Consider the following 20,494-nt stretch of genomic DNA (forward strand, 5'->3'; position numbering starts at 1 on the left):
TTGCCGAGCGAAGATTGGATAAATGTGACTTTCTGGATTGACACCAGCCAGCTCGAAGCTTTCGAATTATTTTTCATAATTGAAATAGACTCCGAATTCGCCTAGTAATCGAGAAATCAGGTAGATCCTACATAATGATATTTTCAAGGAAATGAAGTTACCAGTCTCATGGCCCGTACATTTATTCTAGCGACGTAGATAGTACTATGAGACACTACTTTGCATGCGAGATAGCAGATTGTGCTTCCTTCGCAATTCATCCAGGATATTGATCACCACCTCCAGACTCGAAAATGCCCATGGTCGAATATTGTCTATAGCCCGGTCCTGCAGCTCTTCGATATCGGTAACAAAGCCTTGAAGAATTGGGCTCATAGAGGCCAAGGTTAAAACAACAATAGCGCCCAGCGATCTGTGTATTGTAAGCGAGAGGGTAAGGGTAGTCTTCAGCCATGAATTACGTACGATATTGAAAATGTCCAAGTATATTGGCTTGGACTGACTAGTACCGGGGTCGTGCTGTGAATATAATTTCGGCAGCTTTCAATACAGATGCAAGCCTTGTCAATGGTTTCGCCTGAAGGTAAGCTTCCGGGATTGCTGATTATCTGAAGGAGAAAGGGTCGGTATAGAATATGACGAGCTGCGAAATATCTAATTCGTAGTATAGTTTGGCGATCACTGGAAGCTATCCCTATAGACCCAGGGTCAAGATTTGGACGCGCAGCGTCAGGTATAGACGAATGCCAAATCTCAAGCTGAGAGTGTAGCTCATCGCAAAATGATTGTAGAGCCACATTGTCAACGGGAAAAAGGTCATTGCGCACGGTCAGCGTAGTGGATGAAAATGCTGGAAGAGTTTTACCGCTTTGATAAAGCAGGTTGTGAATGCGATTCAATAGTTTGCGCACCGATATTTCAGCTAGAAAGCTGGTTGATTGAATTATATCGAGATCCGTGCATGCCGGGAGGCTAATGGTGTCGGCCAGTTGCTGCAGTCCACTTCGTGGCAACTCAAGCTCGGCAATTCGGTCACATTCGACCAAAAAGCAGGACCAGAAGAGTCGGATGATAGATTCCCTCTCCCGAGGCGTTCTCTGATATGAAGCATGCCTATGTGAAGTTTAGAATTATATTGCTTGGAAATTGGGGCTCATACCTAGAGAGTTGAAGTTGAAGTATTGTTGCAGCAGAATAAACCATCCTCCAACTTCGAAGTGGGCGAACGATATACGCGTAGTATATGCTGGACAGAACGAGTGCCTGGGGCAATGATAAATCGAATGAGAATGACCAAGATGATTGATAGAGAAGAGTGGGCATAGCATGTTTTATAAATCGCATCCCAGGTGGCGAAGTCTTCAGAGAAGAAATATCTGCTTCGGCCATGGCGGCCTCTCCAATTGCCAATACGACCATACATAAGGCGCAATCAATGCTAGAATCTGGCTCCTTCTCGATGAAGCGGCTGTATAGAGCACGGAAATCACTTTCATCTAGTAATGGGTGGTGTTGGTGTGCAGATGAGAAAAATGAATCGACCAATTTTGCGGCATAACTTTCGTCAATCCGCCATGGCTGCTGTGGGGTTGGTGGGTTGCTCCATTCTGTCTCAAGAGGTAGTGGCTCGCAAGACTCCAAACGGAAAAATAAATCAGGTGGATAGTCTCCAACAAGTGATTTGACCTGTGGAAGACTTAACAGATAGCTCGATGAGGTTTTATGCTCGGGTGGAATTAATAATGGTGGAATTTGTATGTCCGAACTGTGTTGAAAATCTGCAAATCCGAGAGAGGGCGATGTAAAGGTGTTGGATGAAATTGCTGCGATGGCCCCGGTTGTATTGTGCACTGGCGATTCCATAAAAGCTTCCGATGAAGATGGTTCAGCTTCTTTTGGAAAATTTAAGATCAAGCTTGTTTGATCTTTCAGAATTGTCTCGATTTCATGCAGTTTGCCCATAATTTCTCTCGTGCCGCCAGTGGTGTCAATCCTTGTTATTGTGAGATAGGAATTCAAAAAGCAAAATTGTAAAGCAAACCTCTGTGAAGGAGCCTCTATATAGTGGCATTCTGTCTCCATCTCTATGCAATGTGAACAGGAAGGCTTTTGAGCGTCGCATCTCCGTTTGCTGTTTCTGGCGTTAATTTGAGAAAAGATGCATCGAACTTCGGAAGCATACCGACTGCGACAAAAGCTGCAGGCAAGAGGTACTCTCTTTCTAGTGAAACTCATCATGGATGGTCTGATATAAGAATCGGGGTACAAGGAATGGGGAGTGGAGGACGCAACGAGGTAATGTCGGGGTACCCCGTGGGGCTCCCGCACTTTGCACGTGACTAGTAGTTTTGATAGATTGAATTTATAGAGGAGCTAGGAATTCACTTTCGTTGGCAGATATTTATTGTTTTGTTCATAATAACAAATAATCCCCATGCGAAATAAGATGTGATTCTGGCCTAGGAACAAACGCCCTCAATGATAACCTTGATCACACTTTCTTTTCCTTGTCGAACAAGTTCGAAAGCTTCTTCTGCTTCTTCAAATTTGAAACGGTTTGTGATCAGTCGCTTTACATTGATTTTTCCACTCGAGATAAGGTCTACGGCAGTCGAATAGCAACCAACTGTGTACCGGATCGAACCTCGAATATGCAAGTCGCGAATGCAGGCAGTCGTAATTGGAAAGACAACGTTCTGATACTGGTCAATTTCTGACTGTTATTGCTGGGAATCGCAAACTTACCTCACGACCCATGCCAGCTTGAACGTATGTTCCACCTTTTTTCGTCAAATGTATTCCCGTTTGAATGCAAGCCTGTGCCCCGGTCGCCTCCAGCACTACGTCAGGACCTTCACCCAGGCCAAACTGCTCCTTGATGATACGGGCAACCTCTTCACTCCAACTTGTCTCATCGGTATCAGTGGGTCTGACGGGTGGAACAAATATGTCATCTGCACCAAAAGTACGTGCAAACTCCGCCCGGGACTGGCTTATATCCACTCCAATAACTTTCTTCGCAGAGTATGCCTTGCTCACGGCTTGACAAAGAAGCCCTATAGGGCCACATCCAAAAACCACGACGGTTTGATTTGGGCGTACATTACCAACTTTGGTGATCTGAACAGCGACTGCGACAGGCTCTACCAAAGCCCCCTCTTCCAAGTTCATGTGCTCGGGGATAGGGTAGCAGTAGTCTGCTTGAGTGATGTAATACTTAGAGAGCGTTCCATCGTGTGGTGGTGTTGCAGCGAATACGGTATCCGGACATAGATTATAAGATCCACTCCGACAGTAATCGCAGCTAAAATGATGTTAGTCTTGTTGATGTGAACTGTTCAGATGGCTGCACCCGGGGCTAAACATACTGTCTGCATGGAACACCGGGTTCAATAGCTACTCGGTCACCAATCTTGAGGTTTTTCACAGCAGATCCAACTTCGACAACTGTACCAGAGCTCTCGTGACCAAGGACAATAGGTGACTTGAGAATGAAATCTACAGGACAGAGAATGAGCTTAGGTGTTGAATGGCTTCGTTATTGAATCTGGCTCACCTCCTATGCGTCCTCGCTGCCAGTAGTGCACGTCACTGCCACAAATACCAGTCTGTGCAACGTGAACGCGTACATCCCAAGGATCTTTCAAGGCCGGAATCTCGCGATCTTCGAGGATGACATCCTGGACAGCTCGAAGAACAAAAGACTTGTTTTTCTCCCGAGTAGTCATTATTCTCTCTTGCAAATGAAATTTTTGCGTGGCAGATCTTTGCTTTTAGCCTAACTTTGTGACACAACACTTTCAAAGATGTTAGGTTTAAAAGTGACTGTATGTTCTACTTCAATCCCCGCACGGCGGAGTCCCCACTCCGTTGCCGGACAGCCATTCCGCACCATGTGATGACATGCAGCAGCAAGTTAGTTAGCCAGCTAGACTCTCCAGGTCTCTTGATTCGGTGCTCCAGTGGGAAGGAAACAAAAGTATTAGAAGCTCGCGAGAGGATTTAGCCCGAAACCCCCACTAAATCGGTTCTTGGCTCTAGAATTCTCGAAGTAACGATTCGTTGCCCTCCTGGAGCCTGGTTTCTGATCTTAATGACAAAAGAGGTTTGCGATGCTGGGTGAATTGGATCACTAACCCGCAAAAAGACGCGATGATTGGATGCAGCGTCACCAAGGCGGATCGGGGCAAGTGGGGGCCAAAGGGGGGAACTTCTCCACCGTCTTTCCGCCCATCCTGGGCCTTGTCCGAGCCTCGAAATGACATCAGTATCGGAAAATATAGACATACAGAGCTGCAAGAAGCAGCGAAGATACCGTACGAGCAGACCGAAGGTGCGGTCGGGATGTGTGGTATGCAAGAGCCGACACAAGAAATGCGACGAACAGCGCCCATTCTGCTCGATGTGTACCAGCAGTGGTCGCCAATGCGAATATCGCGAAACTCCCGACCGCCGAACTCGAGCCTCGCGCCTTGTCCCTATTTTTTGTGATGATTCGCACACAATGAGTCTCTTACAAGTCAACGGGTCTCCTGCCCCGTCTTGCCCGCTCGTGCCTGGAGGACTCATGGATTTGACGTCCGAGGAACTGTGGTATCTGACTTATTTTCGAAAGGTCACATCCTTGCAGTGCTCAGCGTATTTTTTTGACGAGTTCTGGGAAAGACTCGTCCATCAAGCGAGTGAAATCCAGCCCGCGGTCCGTCACGCCGCCATCGGTATGGGCGCTCTCAATTGGCAATTCACACAGCTTCGCATCGGTACGAATTCAGGGTCTCTTGATCGACAATTTTCTCTCCAGCAATGCAATAAGGCAATCAATCATCTCCAAAAGAACCTAGCCGATGATCAGATGGGTCGAGCCAAAGTGGAGACCGCTCTGGTGACCTGTTTGGTGCTGGTGTGTGTGATCCTTTTTCAGGAGGAACCCGAAGCTGCTGGTCGACATCTGCGAGCGGGCAAAGGCCTTTTAACGCAGTATTTATGCGAAAACCCCTACCCAACCTCAGTTAGTACAGCTTTGAAACAAACCTTCGCGGCGACTCAACTAGTCTATACAACTTTCGCCAACAAAATCCCAGAAAAGGAAGATCTAGAATCCCCGTGGCTTGTCCCTGACAAACCATCAAATAACAAAGACAATCTTCAGAAATTACATGATTTATTGGTAACCCTAGCCCGAATGATCATGCAGAATGACTCTCGCGGGTTCAGAGTGATATCATCCGACCCGGATCTCGATTTGGAGCCATTTGCAGTCATGACAAAATTGCGAGGATGGAGCACCCAGCTCAAAGCGACACTCGCTGTTCATAAAGACCTCATGGGGCAAAAAGATGTAGACGCATTGACCCTTCTTGAGCTGTGGGGTGAGGTTCTTGCCATATTGATCGCAGTGAATACGCGTGTTCAGCCACTGCAAATGAAATACGACAGCCTATTACTCCACTTTAAAAAGGTGGTTTACTTAGCAGAGATTCTATTGGCACATACCGGCCAAGGCTCGAAGCCAACGTTTCCAGTCAAGACTGGGATAGTCCCTGCTCTCTTCTTCTGTGTTTTCAAATGTCGGGACTGGCTAGTTCGCCAACAAGCACTTGACTTACTACACAAATGGCAATTTCTAGACGGAGACTCTTCAGTATCCCCGATGGTTCTTGTATTGCAACGCACCATCGAGATCGAGATGCAAGGTCTCACGCCTGAAGATGTGGTCCCGGAATCTTCACGTGTAGAATCCATCATTGTCGAGACACCTCCTAAAAAGTCCGATCTGCACTTTTTGTATCGGCTGTCTCGATATACCGACGCGAACTTAAACATCGACCAACCATGGCGTGAAGAGTGGGTTGTGTATGCGCTCGATCAACCGAAGATCATGCGTCATTGAGGGGGTGGGTACTTGGGTTGGAGTTTCGAATTGGAATGTGAGCTCTAGGTCGCTGGCACACACTTTTTCAGATCTGAATTTGCGACGCCCTTGTGATTGCGAAAAAGAAAAAAATTAGCTTTGCATTCGCTCGTTCTTCGAAATGTTTTCTAATTTCCCGCGGTGCGGATGCCTTGTAATAGTATTGAATAGACAGACTCGGAGAAGTCCAGGGCTGCTCAGACGAGAATTCTCTTCAAGTTCAAATTCGATTGACGGATTTTAGGAAATCCACGTGTATCGCGCAAATTTCCGAGATTTTATGTGTACTAATAGAAATGCCAGTAGTGACTAGCAATATTTCGTGATGTTGATTTGCAGCTTGCCGGGCGGCGCGTAAATGCAGGTGTCCGGGACCCACCACGGTCATATTGTTGGATGGTCTAGAATCTTGGGCTGATCAGTTACTCAGTCCCGCCTTTACTTTTACGCGGTCTTGAAAATCGTCTGATTTTGGAATAGATCGCTTTCAAGCAATTCTCGGCTCGTAACCATATCAAGTGTTACCATAAACCAGTCGTGATAGAACCCATTTATAAACATGTTGCTCAAAGAAGAGTGGAAATTTTATGTTGCCTGCTATGTTGCCTGCCTTGCAAATAATCCACCATTTAGTATTCTGTACTTTTTGTTGAGACACGCAGTTATCCGTTTGGCTGTTTGCTGAAAATTACCCCAAACGGAAAGGGGTCGCGATGACTTTGTTCTGTAATTCCACCAAGGCCGAGAGGATATTCAAGGGTATACAGATCCCTCCAGCAGACATAATATATTTTCCAATCCAATTCAATGGTCTCTATCATTTTAGCCACTGTATTTCCAAGCTGCCCAGAATCATGCTCATTATGTGCACGCGGCGGGGCTAGCCTTATTGGGACATTTCCCCGCGGGGAAAGATTCCCCACGCTGTTTTACCCCAGCGGGGTAAGCGTTGACTACGCCAAATTCCAGGAGGTCGTAACACCTCGCCGTGAACACCTCTGCAATAAGAGTCGAGGGAGTGATATGTCGGATACACCATTGGCCAAAGTGCCTTGCTCAAACTGCCGAGGCAAGGATTCTAAAGTCTGCGATCCGTGGATGTCAGTCGTGACTAACTAGTGACTTGCAGCCCGCCACCAGAGATGTGATAAGCGTCTCCCAGTTTGTAATAGATGCGAGGCAAAGGGACTAGCCTGCAAGCCTGTACAAAAGAAGGCTGTTTTCAGACATGGATCGACCGCCAATTTGGACACGAGCTTTACCCTGGGCCAAGTATGGGTCAACAGCAAGCCAAAGACATGGCGGCCGCCGAAGCAGGCGTTGAATTCTTTGGACCAACCGATACATTCAGACACAACGGCTTTTTCACAGGAGGGGCTGGCAGATTCTACACCCCCCCCATTGTATCCGTCTCAGTGGAGCAGGTTCACAAGAGCCCCCTGGCCCCCATTCGACCGGCTCCAAGGGAAGCCTCGGTTGGATCCAATGATATGCAGGTAGATGATAACCACAACGATCATCTAGACAATAGGCTGAGCCAAGTTTCTCAACATCAAAAATCCTTGAATTTGTCATCTCCCGCATCATGGTCCAGAAGCCCCAGGGGCACATGTTTATTTGCCAGTGAAAGCAATCGCCAGTACACGGACCCCGGAACACACACTAGTTTACAATACTGGGAAACCGAGACAGATATCAATTATTCTAAATCTCCATCTTCAACCACTGAATTGACAGCGACTTCATTTGAGAGTGTCCAAGAGTCTTGTTTGATGCGATACTTTATTGAAGAGTTGTCTCCATGGGTATGAAGCCCTTATGTTTACCAAATCTTGCCAGGGCTGACAGAATCCAGTTTGATCATTGCGATGAGCAAAGGCAATTTCAACTTATTGTTCCCCAGCGCGCACGGCATTGTCCAACTCTTAGAAATGCCATTTTCGCCGTTTCCTCGCGGCGTCTCTGCCGCCTACCCAAATATTCGACATCCAAAGGAATACTATATCATGGACAGCTGCTACCTCGATTGAAGAAGTCAAGCGCACTAGAGTACATGCTCAAATGCATCCCGGACCTTGTTCAATTCCCTGAAATTCGAGATCCAGTACAACAAGAGAATATCATGGCCGCCACTGTTATTTTACGACAATATGAGGAGATGGATGAGGAGATGGATGAAAATGAGATTGATACAGATTATTATGATGACAGGCGTGTAAGCTTCTTGGCTATCACGCAAACCATCATTGATTCGATGATCGAGTCCCCTTTGGAGAATTCTTTGGCGTCCGCTGCATACTGGATTGTCATACGACAAGAGATCTATTATGCATTTTCGAGAGAGAGTATACCACACATGAGATTCGATGCAAACCGTTGGAGAAACACTTCTATAGCGAACAGCATTATCATGTTCGCTGGCGAGGTTGCCACCTGGTGCTGGGGACAAAAGAACCCCGGGGAGTGGAGTGAGAGCATTCCATCCCGTATAGCAAATGTTTGTCACTAACCTATCTTAAAAAGCACAACTCAAACTTAGAGAGCAACAGCTCGCTCATGACTGCATGGGTGAGATTGAGCCGATTCTTGAACTTGGCGCTGATCGTGCAAAGGGAAGAATATTTCCGACCGTGTGGTACAGTTTTGATGTTCAAGTGACTGCCATTCAGCATTTTCGATTAGCACAGATGATTTTGATCGCGGAGAGCCCATATCTGGAGTGAGTGATGAGATATTCTGATGCAATTCTTATATACTCATCCCATCTAGAAAAGCAACCCGTGCGACACATCGGAAAGCCGAGGCCCAAGTACGGTCAATTGTTTTGAACCTTTGCGGCATTGCCTTAGGCCATCTTCGAATCCAGCCTGCATTGGTCAATGCTGTCATTGCAGTTACTCTTTATGGGGAATACTTTACTGACCAAGAGGAGCGCAATGCCTTACTTGGAATCATAAATCGCACAAAAGAGCTGCATGCATGGCCGATGAGAAAGCCATACCAAACACTCAAACGGCGATGGGAAGAGGTGGATAACGCCGAGCTATGATAGCGTCTTTCTGAGAAGACGAGTTCTCGGGCATGTATGGATAAAAACTCACAGAGAAATAAGATATACATCAAAAAGGGTCTTCTAGGAAAGGACTAAGTCTTCATTACAATTTCCATTCTAAGATTATGCATGCTACTGGTAGTTAGATTGAATGATTTCTTGGTATTGATGCAGATTCTCTAACGACACGTATATCCGCCGTCTACAACTATATCGCACCCGGTTGTGTAGGTGCTCGCATCACTGGCAAGATAAAGATATACCCCCTTGAGCTCGCGAGGATCGGCATCACGTTTCAAGGGGGTAAGATTATACCATTCCTCCTTCATTTCGAAGGGGCAATCTTGGCTGATAGGTGTGTCAATGTAGCCAGGACTAACAGAGTTGACACGAGCAAAAGAGGCCCACTCTACTGCCAATGACTTTGCCAAGTGAATGACACCTGCCTTGCAAGCATTGTAACAGGCCTAAAAGTTTGTCAGAGCTTCTTTACGAGATACATCAGAGATATGATTCGATTTACCTGTTGTTGAGGAACGTTCGCTGCATGACCAGACATGGAGGCAGTGAAAATGAGATTCCCATGTCCTTGTCTACGGAAGATCTCTCCAGCAACACGCGCACAATAATATGCGCCGGAAAAGTCAACATCCACCACCCGTTGCCAATCTTCCAATTTGTCATCCAATGCGCCTGCCTTTGATGGAATCCCAGCATTTGCAATCATAATATCGAGTCGGCCGAAGTCGCGCACCACGGCGTTGGTTGATGATTGAACCTACGAAATTGCACGTTAGTTCCCGCTAATATTGCCTTTTCTTTCGTGGAGCTCAAGGATTTCTCACATCTTCAAAGTTCTGCACCGAACATTTATACGCCTTTGCTTTTATTCCGAAGTCTATTTCCAACTCTGACGCCAACTTTTCGGCATGTGAAGAACCGTGGTACCAGAGAGCTATGTTGGCCCCGGCCTCTGCGAGGCCACGAGCTACCTGGTATCCAATTCCACCGGCACCACCAGTGATGATTGCGACCTTCTCATCCAACCGAAACATTTGGAAAATACTGTCCGGGAGGACCGGGTTTGAACGACGAATACTTTGAGAGCCCATTGTCTGTGTCATGAATGTGAGAAAAGAGATATGCGCTGAGTTGAGCGCTCGCCATTTGTTCGAAGATCAATTGTAGGATCTGCGACCTCATATATTCTCACGGCAAGGACCTTGGTATCCGTATTTTGTAGCCAGATGTCCCATTCCGAGCCAATTTTAGCTGCAAAGCCGCTTTCAGTCCCGATAATGCACCCTTCTTGCCATAGTATCTCTTGTTAGCCGGTGATATCGCCGAAAATCTCGGACAGCCCTCTCCGTCGACGGAAGTGGATCTCCGTTTCCCTCCCCGCAAACCAGAAAGCGTCATGGGCCAACCCCACGAGGAGAGGCGAGGCCCAAGTGGGTCCAAGAAACATGCGATGCCGTCCCGTCACTTCTTGCCAGTTTTTCCCTATGATATTAGGTTCAAGTTTACCGGTGGGGGATATATTACTCCTGAGCCGCCGGGTCATGGATGTGCAGCTCCGATGAGAATTCCCACATCCCATTTGAACTTCAAGTTCGGACAACTATGAGAGATCAAGATATTGTCGGCGCCGCCTTGGCTTCCGTCTTGCCTCAACATGACCGCCCCTGGTTTCGTGTCCCACATCTGCTGCAACTCAATCTGATCCTACTCGTTCCTCTTCTCTCATCTGCAGTCGCTGGATATGATGGTAATGTATTGAAACAAAGTTGATGCATACAGAGTACTGACAAACCCAAATTGTACTAGGCTCTTTGATGAACGGCCTGCAATCGATTGCTGAATGGAAGGGCTACTTCGGCAACCCGTCCGGGTCAATACTCGGTGTTGTCAATGCCGCACAGTCTATTGGTAGTGTCATCTCATTGCCTTTTGTTGGCATTCTGTCGGATAGAATTGGACGTCGTTGGACCTTACTTTCAGGCGCAATCGTGATCGTAATTGCATCAATTATCCAAGCTGCCTCTGTGCAGTATGGTATGTTTGTGTTCTCTCGTGTGCTGGTGGGGGTTGGTTCAATGCTGGTAACACAGCCATCCCCCATGCTCATCACAGAGCTGGCCTACCCAACTCATCGAGGAAAATACACAAGTGCGTTCTGGACATTCTACTACCTAGGAGCTATATTGGCTTCATGGGCCTCATATGGTACACAAAAGCATATGAGTGGGTCAGACTGGAGTTGGAGAGTGCCTTCAATTGTCCAGGCTGGGTTCCCCGTCGTCCAAATAATATTCTGGTCCTTTGTACCTGAGTCCCCAAGGTATTCACAGACCATTGAAAGAAGTTGAAATGAAGGCTTTATCGACTGACTCATATATGTAGATGGCTTATCGCAAAGGGCAAAAAGAAAGAAGCCGAGGATCTACTGGCGCGATTTCATACCGCTGGCGATATATCGCACCCGCTAATTCAATTCGAAATGAGCGAGATCGCACGTACAATTGAGATGGAGAGTCGAGCTTCTGAAACCAAATGGTCGACACTAGTTAAGACCCCTGGAAACCGCAAACGTACATTGATTGCTATTTGCATCGGTGTGTTTGCTCAGTGGAATGTAAGTCGATCTTAACTCATGAACCATGCATCTAGTGGAGACCGTTGAGGCTGACATAGTCCAGGGTGTTGCGGTGGTATCCTACTATCTCACGCTTGTGCTGGATACCGTCGGAATCAAAGACTCGGACACTCAAACCCTCATTAATGGTCTTCTCCAAGTTTTTAATTTCATTATAGCCGGCAGCGCAGCCCTATTAGTCGATCGACTCGGACGCCGAACGTTGTTCTTGTGGTCTGCGGCGGGCATGCTGGTCTCGTTTGTCATCTGGACCGCATGCTCGGCCGTATTTGATATAACAAACGCGGGTGCTCTGGGGAAGACGGTGATAGCATTCGTGTTTATCTTCTATTTCCACTACGATATTGCATACACACCACTGTTATTAGGCTACCCGACCGAGATATTCCCATATTCCATCCGCAGCAAGGGACTTACCGTGGAGCTGATGAGTGTCTACGGCTCCTTGATTGTACTTGCTTTTGTCAATCCAATCGCATTGGATAAGATTGGTTGGCACTACTATATCTTTTACTGTTGCTTCGACGTGGTCGTGCTAGTCGTGACTTGGTTCCTATTTCCCGAAACTAAAGGTCATTCCCTGGAGGAAATTGCGGAGGTTTTCGATGGGCCCTCTGCCGCGATAAACAGTTCAACTCTTTATAAACAGGATGACTTTGATGGGAAGGGGAAATGTAGCACAGAGCATGCAGAACACGTCGCATAGCTTGAACTTGAATTTGCTTTTACCGACACTTGGACTAGCTAGCTTCCAAGATTTGTTATATTTAATAGATATCTTCCCGAACCACCTGGGCAATTTCACAATTTCGAGTTCTCCGAACAGGCCATCTAAGCGAAAAATAGATAGCTCTGGTGAAAATAGTCTCAACTTGCCCTCACCCTTGAATATTCATTTTCTTAATAAGATTAGCCGGAAAATGCAGGGAATCCCGTATGACCCATGCTCCCCACATTGGAGTCCGGGGTGCTGCCTTGGCAACCCAGCTCCGGAAGATGCTGTCACCGCGATCAGTCCACCCCCACGATGATCAGTAGCACCAAAATCTACCCTGTAATCAGAGTGGAGCTTTGAAACCTAACCAAAAACCGGTAACAACGGGGCGGACGCGGATGTCCGTGGCGGAGCGGGCTATCCGGCGGGGAAGGGTGAGTGTTGTCCGCTGCAGCATGAGATAATCAGCCATCGAGTTGAGCTTTCGCAGCTCCATGGTTTAAATTAATTTGGTTAATTTTGTCTCGTCTGAATGATAATCTGCAAATCTACAAGATGGTCCTCGCTCAACCTGCAAACCAACACGTCTCCAAGGCGTTCGACCTTTCCGGCAAAGTAGCCATCGTCACTGGTGGTTCCCGGGGAATTGGTCTAGAGGTAGCTCGTGGTCTCGCCGAGGCTGGCGCAAACGTACGTTGTACCAAAAAAAAAAACCGAACTCCCTATGTAATTATTTTGATCTCTAATATTTGAAATGCGGGGTCCAGGTGGCTATAATCTACAACTCATCCAAGACAGCCGACGCGACCGCTGCCGAGATTGCATCAACGAACAATGTCAAAGCAGCTGCATATCAGTCCGACGTGACTGTTCAAACCAATATCGAGGCCGCTGTTAAACAAGTCGTGAAGGACTTTGGCAAGCTCGATATTATGATCGCCAACTCTGGCATTGCCTCTTGCGTTGCGGCTGAGGATTACACGGCCGATCAATGGAGTGAGATCATGAAGGTGAATCTTGACGGTGCCTTCTATTCAGCACAGGCAGCTGCTCGTGTTTTCAAAGATCAAGGGTTTGGAAATGTTGTTTTTACAGCAAGCGTGAGCGCAACGCTAGTCAACGTTCCTCAGAAACAAGCTGCCGTGGGTTTTTCCCGTGGAAAGTGATGCAAAGTGATGCTTAATAAGGATATGCAACTGACATCTTGCTTAGTATAACGCTTCCAAGGCTGGCGTTGTTCAACTTGCCAAATGTCTCGCTGTTGAGTGGGTTGATTTTGCCCGTGTAAATTGCATCTCGCCAGGTTTTATCGCGACCGATATCCTTGACATCCACCCCCTTGAGTGGCGTGAGAAATGGCTCAGTATGATCCCTGCCAATCGAATGGCGCAAACATATGAGCTTAAAGGAGTGAGTATACCCGAGTCTGTATTCAAGGTCTTGAACTAAACATAGATACAGGCGTATGTCTTCTGCGCATCCGACGCCTCATCATATATGACCGGTTCCAACATCGTGATGGACGGGGGTTATACTCTACCTTAGACATAAAATGTATCCAATTAACTTCTCCAAAATCAAGAGCAAAATAATATCTCAGAGAATAGATTTAGGTTTTCAGGGGTTCATCGCTCTGTTTGCAGGGCCTCTGAGTTTCTGGTGTCACCTAAATGACACTGCCCGGGAATATTACTAGCTAGTAACTTATTAGCAGGTGGCTTCGTCTCTAGTACCGGACAACAATCTGAATATTGCCAACACGGAGTGAGCAGGTAATTGTTATCCAAAAAAGGATGCTGGGCCCCAGGTGTGAATTGCCATAGACTACGGATATCGCCTGCTCCACGTGGTAGACTAACTGCTCAGCTACGGTGATGGTATACAAATTATCAAAGATACTAGTCAATCCATTGTGCGCGTACGATAAACCAGATTTATGCCCGCCCGAAATATGCATATTGAAAAGCATTGTTAAAGCTGGCCAGTCCCATATTTACCTGAAGCCCACATCTCTCATCCAATGTCCATCTATCATTCGAAACCTGGAATTTGGTTCATGAAATCGGTGATCGTTGAAGCTTGGCTGTGAAATAATTTCATTAATGCCCGTATTCACGATAGCATGTAAGTCATAATCACCTACAGAGACGTATCAAAGCCATCCATGTGTGTGATATCCAGATTTGGCCACATCAATGGGTAGAGATTGGCAATCTGTGTCTGCGGGGACTCCTCAGTCGGAACCCCCCCACCCATCAAGAGAGTAATTCAGATATTGCCCACAAACGGAACGAATTTTCTCCAGGAACAGAGAGGCTGATTCGATGATCTGAGCCATCGACTCGATCGTTCGCATAGCTTGACCAATCTGTTCACGCCACTCGTCGGCCGCTGCACACTGCGGATCATTTCGGAGGCAGTAAATCGGAATAAGTACAGCCTGGAATAGGAAGTACAGTCCGTACCAGCAAGTCATCGTATTCTTACTCTCGTTTAACCAGTAAGTCGAGATCAGCTGCACAGACTCACGTGCTGCCTGCAGACACCTCTCGATGGAAATGTCCTCGTGGTGGTTACTTTCTTCGCCACTGGTAGAGATTTGACCACGTCGGGACATAACGCGTCGAATGAGAATTGGTCGATACATGAGAGTTCGGAAATTTCGGTATCGCCATCGTAAGATGGAATGGCAGAGTCTGAATGTCACGTTTTGAGTGGCGTCTTCTTGGAAATGAGGAGGTAGAGATGATAGCCAATGTGAAATCAATCGGTCATCCGCCTCTATCAGCTCTGATGCTGACGGGAAAGACGTGGAAATCATCCTCGAGTATATTTCACTTGTTACCATGTGAAAGGAGACCTGGGCTCGCATATGAGTGTAGATCGTTGTCTCTGTGGAAAACTGTGGCGTTGTCCTTGTCCCTTGTGTAATGGCCTATTATGAAGATCGAATATTTAGTATGAAGTAGGATGAAAACCAAAGGATCCAGGTCCTTACCGTATCATGTACATCCATTGGCAGTTCTGCATCAACGCCATTGGAAGGAAAGTCGAGAGGTCTCGAAAACGTAATGATAGCACCGACGTCAAATATGTAGAGACAGTGCCAGATTCGACGCCGCATTTCCCTTTCGAAAAGATTCATTACCGGTGATTGTATTTCCTTGTGCAGACCGATAGCCATCGCAGTACGCCGAGCTAGACCCATGTAATGGTAGCCCGAATTTGGCTTATTCCGTTTTTGCATGTAGTTCGAGATGAGAGTCAACGCTTGCACGAGATGAATGTTGCCAGTCTCTAGCATGTCGAATGACATGCGTGCCTTCGCGGCTTCAAAGAGACCCACGTCTTCCTGCGAAGGTTGTGTTGACGCAGTGAAAGCACCCACGGCAGCTACTACAAACAAGAGTACTTCCCAGGCCTTTGTTTTTGGTCGCGGAAGTACATGCATGAACTGCGCTCGAAAAGTGGCCTCGTGGACGATAGGGTAGGATTTGTGAAATACGTCGAAGTATTTTTTGACGAAAGGTTCCAGCTCACCAAGAGATTCCGATGAATATGGAATGCTCGAGGCTGGGATATTTGACGGCTCGATATTCTGGGCTGATACAATTTGATCTTTCGGTCCGTTTGGATTCGGGTCAGTGACTCGCAGCAATGCAGCGCCAGACGCAACCCCTAGTCGTCAATTAGTGGACAATCCCTCCGCACAAGTAGAGTCACTTACCAAGATAACCACCTCCATTTGGATCGCTTGTCAAACTGGCCATGCCATCAACAAATTCGTTTCCATTCGCCCGGCCAGCTCGTTCATCCCATTCCCAGTTGCCGGACAGAGGGGAGGATTCAAGAGGCATGTTGACTTGACTGATCGATCTCTTTCTAACCCTTCCTCTAATTTCGGACGCCCGTGGAGTTTGTGTCATGCCAACAGGGCCAGCAATCTGACAGCGAGAATGGGGTTGTTGGTCGGTTGTCGCCCCTGAGTGAAGAGGGGAGTGGGAAATATCGACAGAGCGATTGCGCTGGCCGGTCGCCTCGCCCAAATTAGAGTTGTTGAGGTCTAAATAAATGTTGGAATCACCTTGTGTTGGCAAACTTTGCTGAAGGCTGAGGAGTGCACTCTCCAACTCTGTCACATAGCGACGGGTCAGAGGCCGACTCTTAGCTCCGTATTCACAAGTACGATTCTTTCTCACGCACAATGTGCACTTTGGAGTTTGACGGTCACACTTGATTCAGTCAGTGTCAGTGTATATTCTAATGTAGAACAATGCAAGAGATGAGGGGGTTGCGTCTTACCTTTGATTTCCTGCGACGACACTCTTTGCAAGACAACTCCGGGATTGTGCGGTGTTCGGTCTCATATAAGCCACTCTGTCGAGTGATACTGGGTGGTTCTGGTGAAGACATGACTGTGTCCTTTGCCTCTACATTCCCTCTCATATCCCATTTCACGGTCGGTGGGGGTTGTGGAGTGACACTCATATTGCTAGGAATCGCCGGAGGATCTCCGATCGACACCTCAGATTTGAGGCAGAACACCATTTGGAAGGACAGAATGAAAGGGTCTGCCATTGGTTGAAGAGTCACAGACTTTGATTGAGAGGATTTAGATGAGATATTTGAAGAAGGTAAGATGGCTTATCGAGAGGGAAGGTGTCGGTGAGGTGAAGGAAAGGGTGGAAGTTGAAGTGGAAAGAGTTAAAAAGTGATGGATGGTTCAACTTGACTTGGTATAGATGAGAATTGGGGACAACTCGAGATGGCTTCGAGGAAAACTACTTTAATATGACCAGGGAATTGAATTGCGAATATTTAATAATATTCATGTCTGGCTATCGAACAAGGTCTCACACTATAAACATTGCTTGATCGACCGGCATAACCAATGAGCTTTGCTTTGATGCAGGAGAAGCTCAAGCATGATAGTTGCTGATACTAGGAGGAAGATCCTCCATCTTAGTGCCCCAGTCACTCTCTTCGGATCCCAAAGTCAGTTCCAGAACTCCTCCTTCAGTCCAGAAGTCGTGTGTAACCCAGTTCTTGGTCCATTCCTTGCCATTCAGCTTGGCGCTCTGGACGTAGATGGATTTGTAGCTGGGGTCGAAGTTGACATTGCGGATGGTCGCCAGTTTTCCTGTGATGCCATTGCGAATGCTCACTTCTTTGAAGTATGGGGGTGTAATCAGATATACGTCCTGGCCTGGAACGGGCCAGAGACCCATCATGCTAAGGACCACATATGATCCCATCGCTCCACTATCGTCATTACCCGCAATACCAGCGACAGTAGTGTTGAATTGGGAGGGAATGTAGAAGTGGTTGTACTTGGCGGACAGACCGGGTCTGCCGGCATAATGAAACTGGTAGACCGGCAGGAATGCCTGTTCATCGCCCACATAGAGAAGGCCAGACTCGTGGAAGTAAGTCAGACGCTTCGTGAATTCCTCAGCACCACCGAGAGTCTGAACGAGGGATCCCATGTCATGGGGTGCATAGCTGCGAAGCAAAAAAGAATTAGCGATTTCCTTCCTTTTTCTCGTTGATGATGGAAAGATGTCACCTACAAAGTATAGAGCCAAGCACTTCCCTCATAAGTCTCGTGTCCGTCGGGGTTGAGATAGCAGGAGGTGAAGTTAAGCAGAGGACTGCAAAAGATTGGATCTTGGTACCCCCATGTTCCGTTCGTGTAACGAGGCTGCAAGAAGCCAGTAAAGTTGGTGTCGGCGCCCTGAATGCTGGACTTTTGGTCTGCTTTGTACATGTTCACCCAGTTACCGGAGCGTCCCAGGTACTTCTCATAATCTTCCTTGTGACCCATCCCGTGGGCCATCTCAGCAATACAGAAATCATTGTATGCATACTCGACCGTACGAGAGATACTCCGCGTGTGTGTTCCAACACCATAAGGGTCATAGTCGTCGGTCGGGATATATCCGAGGCTCTTCCAGCTGTGTAGGCCGCCGCGGCCTTCGACATTCCAGTTGGCCGGCTCAATCTCTGCATCCTTGACCACAGCCTCGTAGGCGGTATCCCAATCGATACCTGGAATCTTCTTTAGGTAAGCATCAGCTACCACTACATCGGCATTAGAGCCGCCCTGGGTGAAGCCCTTGCAGAGCGACATGCGGCAGTCGGGTAGATAGCCTTCATTGCGGTAGATATCAATCAGACTTCGCAGCATTAGGGACTGTGAAAGAGGATCGACCAAAGTCAATAGAGGGTGGATACTGCGATATGAGTCCCAGATGCTGGATAATCTCAGGTTAGCTGGAAATTCCGGTTGACCAATCTATGTGATAAGTCTCTTACCAGTAATAACTGTCATAGTACGGCTCATCGCTCTTCCATAGCGGGTTTTCACCCGTATAATCCTGGGGGCTGATCATGGTGCGGTAGGCTCCACTCCAGAAGACCTTTTGCAAATCGGCGGAAACTCCCTCGGCATTCACGGAGATGACGTCCAGTTTCTTTCTCCAAGCAGCCTCAGCAGCAGAGACAGTTCCCTCGAAGTCGAAATCAGGCTGCTCACGCTCTGCATTTTCGCATGCTTGATTGACATTAAGGAAGCTGACACCGACACGAGCGAGTATCGTGTTGTCCTTGGGTGCATGGAATCGGGCAAATGTACCAGCGGAGAGTGTCGCTGGGGTGTTGGTCCCATCAGCTGCAAGAGTAACACTTTCGCGGCTGAAGTTTGCGCGATTCTTAGTCCAGACTCCAGTATCGCGAAGCTCAGCGCCCTTAAAGTCGACGCAGAAATGAAGATCATAGCTTCCAATTCCAAAGCTGGGGTTGAATGTGCCATTGCCAGTCAGTCGGCCAGTTGATTTGTTCACGTCGGCGGTACCATTCGTTCGTGACTGTGGTAGATCAATCAAGTCAACCAGGATCACAGGGCTCAACGCGTCGGCCGAAGTCTCCTCGAAGGTGAATCGATATAGTGCTGAGCGATTTGTTGTTGTCATTTCAGCGTGAACACCATTGTCGAGGGATATGCCAAAGTATCCCGGGCGAGCCTTCGGCGAGTCTCTCTTCCATGTCGAGGCTCTGTCGTTGAGCTGCCACTTGCATTGATTGAGATCGTCGTTCGGACACGATGGTTGGGCAAATATGGGGAAGTTTCCCATAGAAGGTGACTGATATTGTCAATGTAAAGAGCTTTTCACTAAGGAGGAGAGAATCATACGCCACCAGTGCCCGAATCGTGCATGTGCGAGAATCCCGAAACAACAGTCGTATCGAAAGCGAAGCCCGCCTGGTTCTCACCGATTGTATCGGCAACAGCTTTGGCCATGCCTATCGTCTGTGAGCAGCATGCTCCAATTGTGTCCATTCGAACGACTCACCAAAGGGTAGTGTTGCGCCGGGAAAAACATGGCCTAAATCAGGCATTAGTTAGAATATCAATCGTAGTTGTAGAACCGCCTATTGAGGCATACCTCCATTAGCTGTCCCGATCAAAGGATCGACATAGTCCAGAGGATCGAAGTTGTCCGCCAATGCCACCTGTGTATTTAGAGCAACAGAACCATACAAAACCGCGGCGATGGCACCAAATGCCTCCACACGGGGAAGCAGTCGTGGGCCCATGACGAACCGCAGGATGAATTATGGGCTGCAAGAGCGCAAATTCAATCAGCGAGAGGGGGGGAAAACGAAATTCGAGGTTGAGCGCGTGGTGCACGTCGGATCGATGCTCTCTTATTTACGAGCATTCCTCGCGAACGGATCGGCAAGGCGCATACTATGCTTGAGGAAAAATCTCGGTATTTCCCCCTCAAATGAAGACTGTTTCATCGTTGATTCGACCGATTGTGTAGCAAAAAGCCCACATGTTGTAAGAGCGAAGGTAACATTGAGTACATCGCCCAGCCACGTCGCGTGTGACCTCTGCGCGGGCAGCCGTGACCGACACCGCGTGCACTTGATTTTCTCCGTGCCATGACGAGTGAAAAAGCGGTATCGGCCGCAGGGATGAGCGATAGAGATGCCCAAAAGAGATAGGGCGAGTTCATAAAAGAAGGGGTCACCCGCCGGGTTCCTGGCCTATGTGCCGATCCCTGGCGAGTTGGGCGAATTGTTGGTCTCCCCCAGTATCTCCGAGCTGCGGGGAATGAGGCCCCGCGAAATTGAAAGTGGGGAAGTACTGGGCCC

The 20,494-nt window shown here is 47.8% G+C and overlaps 9 protein-coding genes across 9 annotated transcripts; 4 read left to right on the top strand and 5 right to left on the bottom strand.

The window, feature by feature from the left end:
- Positions 1–204: 204 nt before the first annotated feature.
- N7533_008673 (fungal specific transcription factor domain-containing protein) lies at positions 205–2,082 on the bottom strand (the record flags this gene model as incomplete). Its single annotated transcript, XM_057105323.1, has 3 exons — positions 205–412; positions 466–1,113; positions 1,160–2,082. 3 exons carry the CDS (start codon positions 2,080–2,082, stop codon positions 205–207), a joined length of 1,779 nt encoding a protein of 592 aa, XP_056956772.1.
- Positions 2,083–2,459: 377 nt separating this feature from the next.
- N7533_008674 (NAD(P)-dependent alcohol dehydrogenase) lies at positions 2,460–3,728 on the bottom strand (the record flags this gene model as incomplete). Its single annotated transcript, XM_057105324.1, has 4 exons — positions 2,460–2,696; positions 2,746–3,304; positions 3,369–3,498; positions 3,557–3,728. 4 exons carry the CDS (start codon positions 3,726–3,728, stop codon positions 2,460–2,462), a joined length of 1,098 nt encoding a protein of 365 aa, XP_056956773.1.
- Positions 3,729–4,258: 530 nt separating this feature from the next.
- On the top strand, positions 4,259–5,890 carry N7533_008675 (Zn(II)2Cys6 transcription factor domain-containing protein; the record flags this gene model as incomplete). Its single annotated transcript, XM_057105325.1, has 1 exon — positions 4,259–5,890. The coding sequence occupies one exon, from the start codon at positions 4,259–4,261 to the stop codon at positions 5,888–5,890; it is 1,632 nt and encodes a 543-aa protein (XP_056956774.1).
- Positions 5,891–7,185: 1,295 nt separating this feature from the next.
- N7533_008676 (uncharacterized protein) lies at positions 7,186–8,960 on the top strand (the record flags this gene model as incomplete). The annotated part of the gene is made up of 4 exons (XM_057105326.1): positions 7,186–7,716; positions 7,767–8,379; positions 8,435–8,630; positions 8,681–8,960. 4 exons carry the CDS (start codon positions 7,186–7,188, stop codon positions 8,958–8,960), a joined length of 1,620 nt encoding a protein of 539 aa, XP_056956775.1.
- Positions 8,961–9,142: 182 nt separating this feature from the next.
- N7533_008677 (L-xylulose reductase) lies at positions 9,143–10,075 on the bottom strand (the record flags this gene model as incomplete). The annotated part of the gene is made up of 3 exons (XM_057105327.1): positions 9,143–9,430; positions 9,487–9,741; positions 9,809–10,075. The coding sequence occupies 3 exons, from the start codon at positions 10,073–10,075 to the stop codon at positions 9,143–9,145; spliced, it is 810 nt and encodes a 269-aa protein (XP_056956776.1).
- Positions 10,076–10,586: 511 nt separating this feature from the next.
- N7533_008678 (uncharacterized protein) lies at positions 10,587–12,325 on the top strand (the record flags this gene model as incomplete). The annotated part of the gene is made up of 4 exons (XM_057105328.1): positions 10,587–10,731; positions 10,791–11,304; positions 11,367–11,598; positions 11,663–12,325. The coding sequence occupies 4 exons, from the start codon at positions 10,587–10,589 to the stop codon at positions 12,323–12,325; spliced, it is 1,554 nt and encodes a 517-aa protein (XP_056956777.1).
- A 564-nt stretch (positions 12,326–12,889) lies between these two features.
- On the top strand, positions 12,890–13,879 carry N7533_008679 (SDR family oxidoreductase; the record flags this gene model as incomplete). Its single annotated transcript, XM_057105329.1, has 4 exons — positions 12,890–13,024; positions 13,102–13,476; positions 13,547–13,744; positions 13,796–13,879. 4 exons carry the CDS (start codon positions 12,890–12,892, stop codon positions 13,877–13,879), a joined length of 792 nt encoding a protein of 263 aa, XP_056956778.1.
- A 594-nt stretch (positions 13,880–14,473) lies between these two features.
- Positions 14,474–16,912, bottom strand: N7533_008680 (uncharacterized protein; the record flags this gene model as incomplete). Its single annotated transcript, XM_057105330.1, has 5 exons — positions 14,474–14,554; positions 14,622–15,269; positions 15,333–16,012; positions 16,062–16,566; positions 16,637–16,912. 5 exons carry the CDS (start codon positions 16,910–16,912, stop codon positions 14,474–14,476), a joined length of 2,190 nt encoding a protein of 729 aa, XP_056956779.1.
- A 341-nt stretch (positions 16,913–17,253) lies between these two features.
- Positions 17,254–19,930, bottom strand: N7533_008681 (glycoside hydrolase family 92 protein; the record flags this gene model as incomplete). The annotated part of the gene is made up of 6 exons (XM_057105331.1): positions 17,254–17,836; positions 17,905–18,588; positions 18,650–19,476; positions 19,527–19,636; positions 19,687–19,719; positions 19,780–19,930. 6 exons carry the CDS (start codon positions 19,928–19,930, stop codon positions 17,254–17,256), a joined length of 2,388 nt encoding a protein of 795 aa, XP_056956780.1.
- Between the last annotated feature and the right edge of the window lie 564 nt (positions 19,931–20,494).

This window comes from Penicillium manginii (assembly GCF_028828005.1).
Source record: "Penicillium manginii strain IBT 31320 chromosome Unknown utg000006l:1.0-4164085.0:1.0-4166146.0, whole genome shotgun sequence".
Taxonomy (NCBI): domain Eukaryota; kingdom Fungi; phylum Ascomycota; class Eurotiomycetes; order Eurotiales; family Aspergillaceae; genus Penicillium; species Penicillium manginii.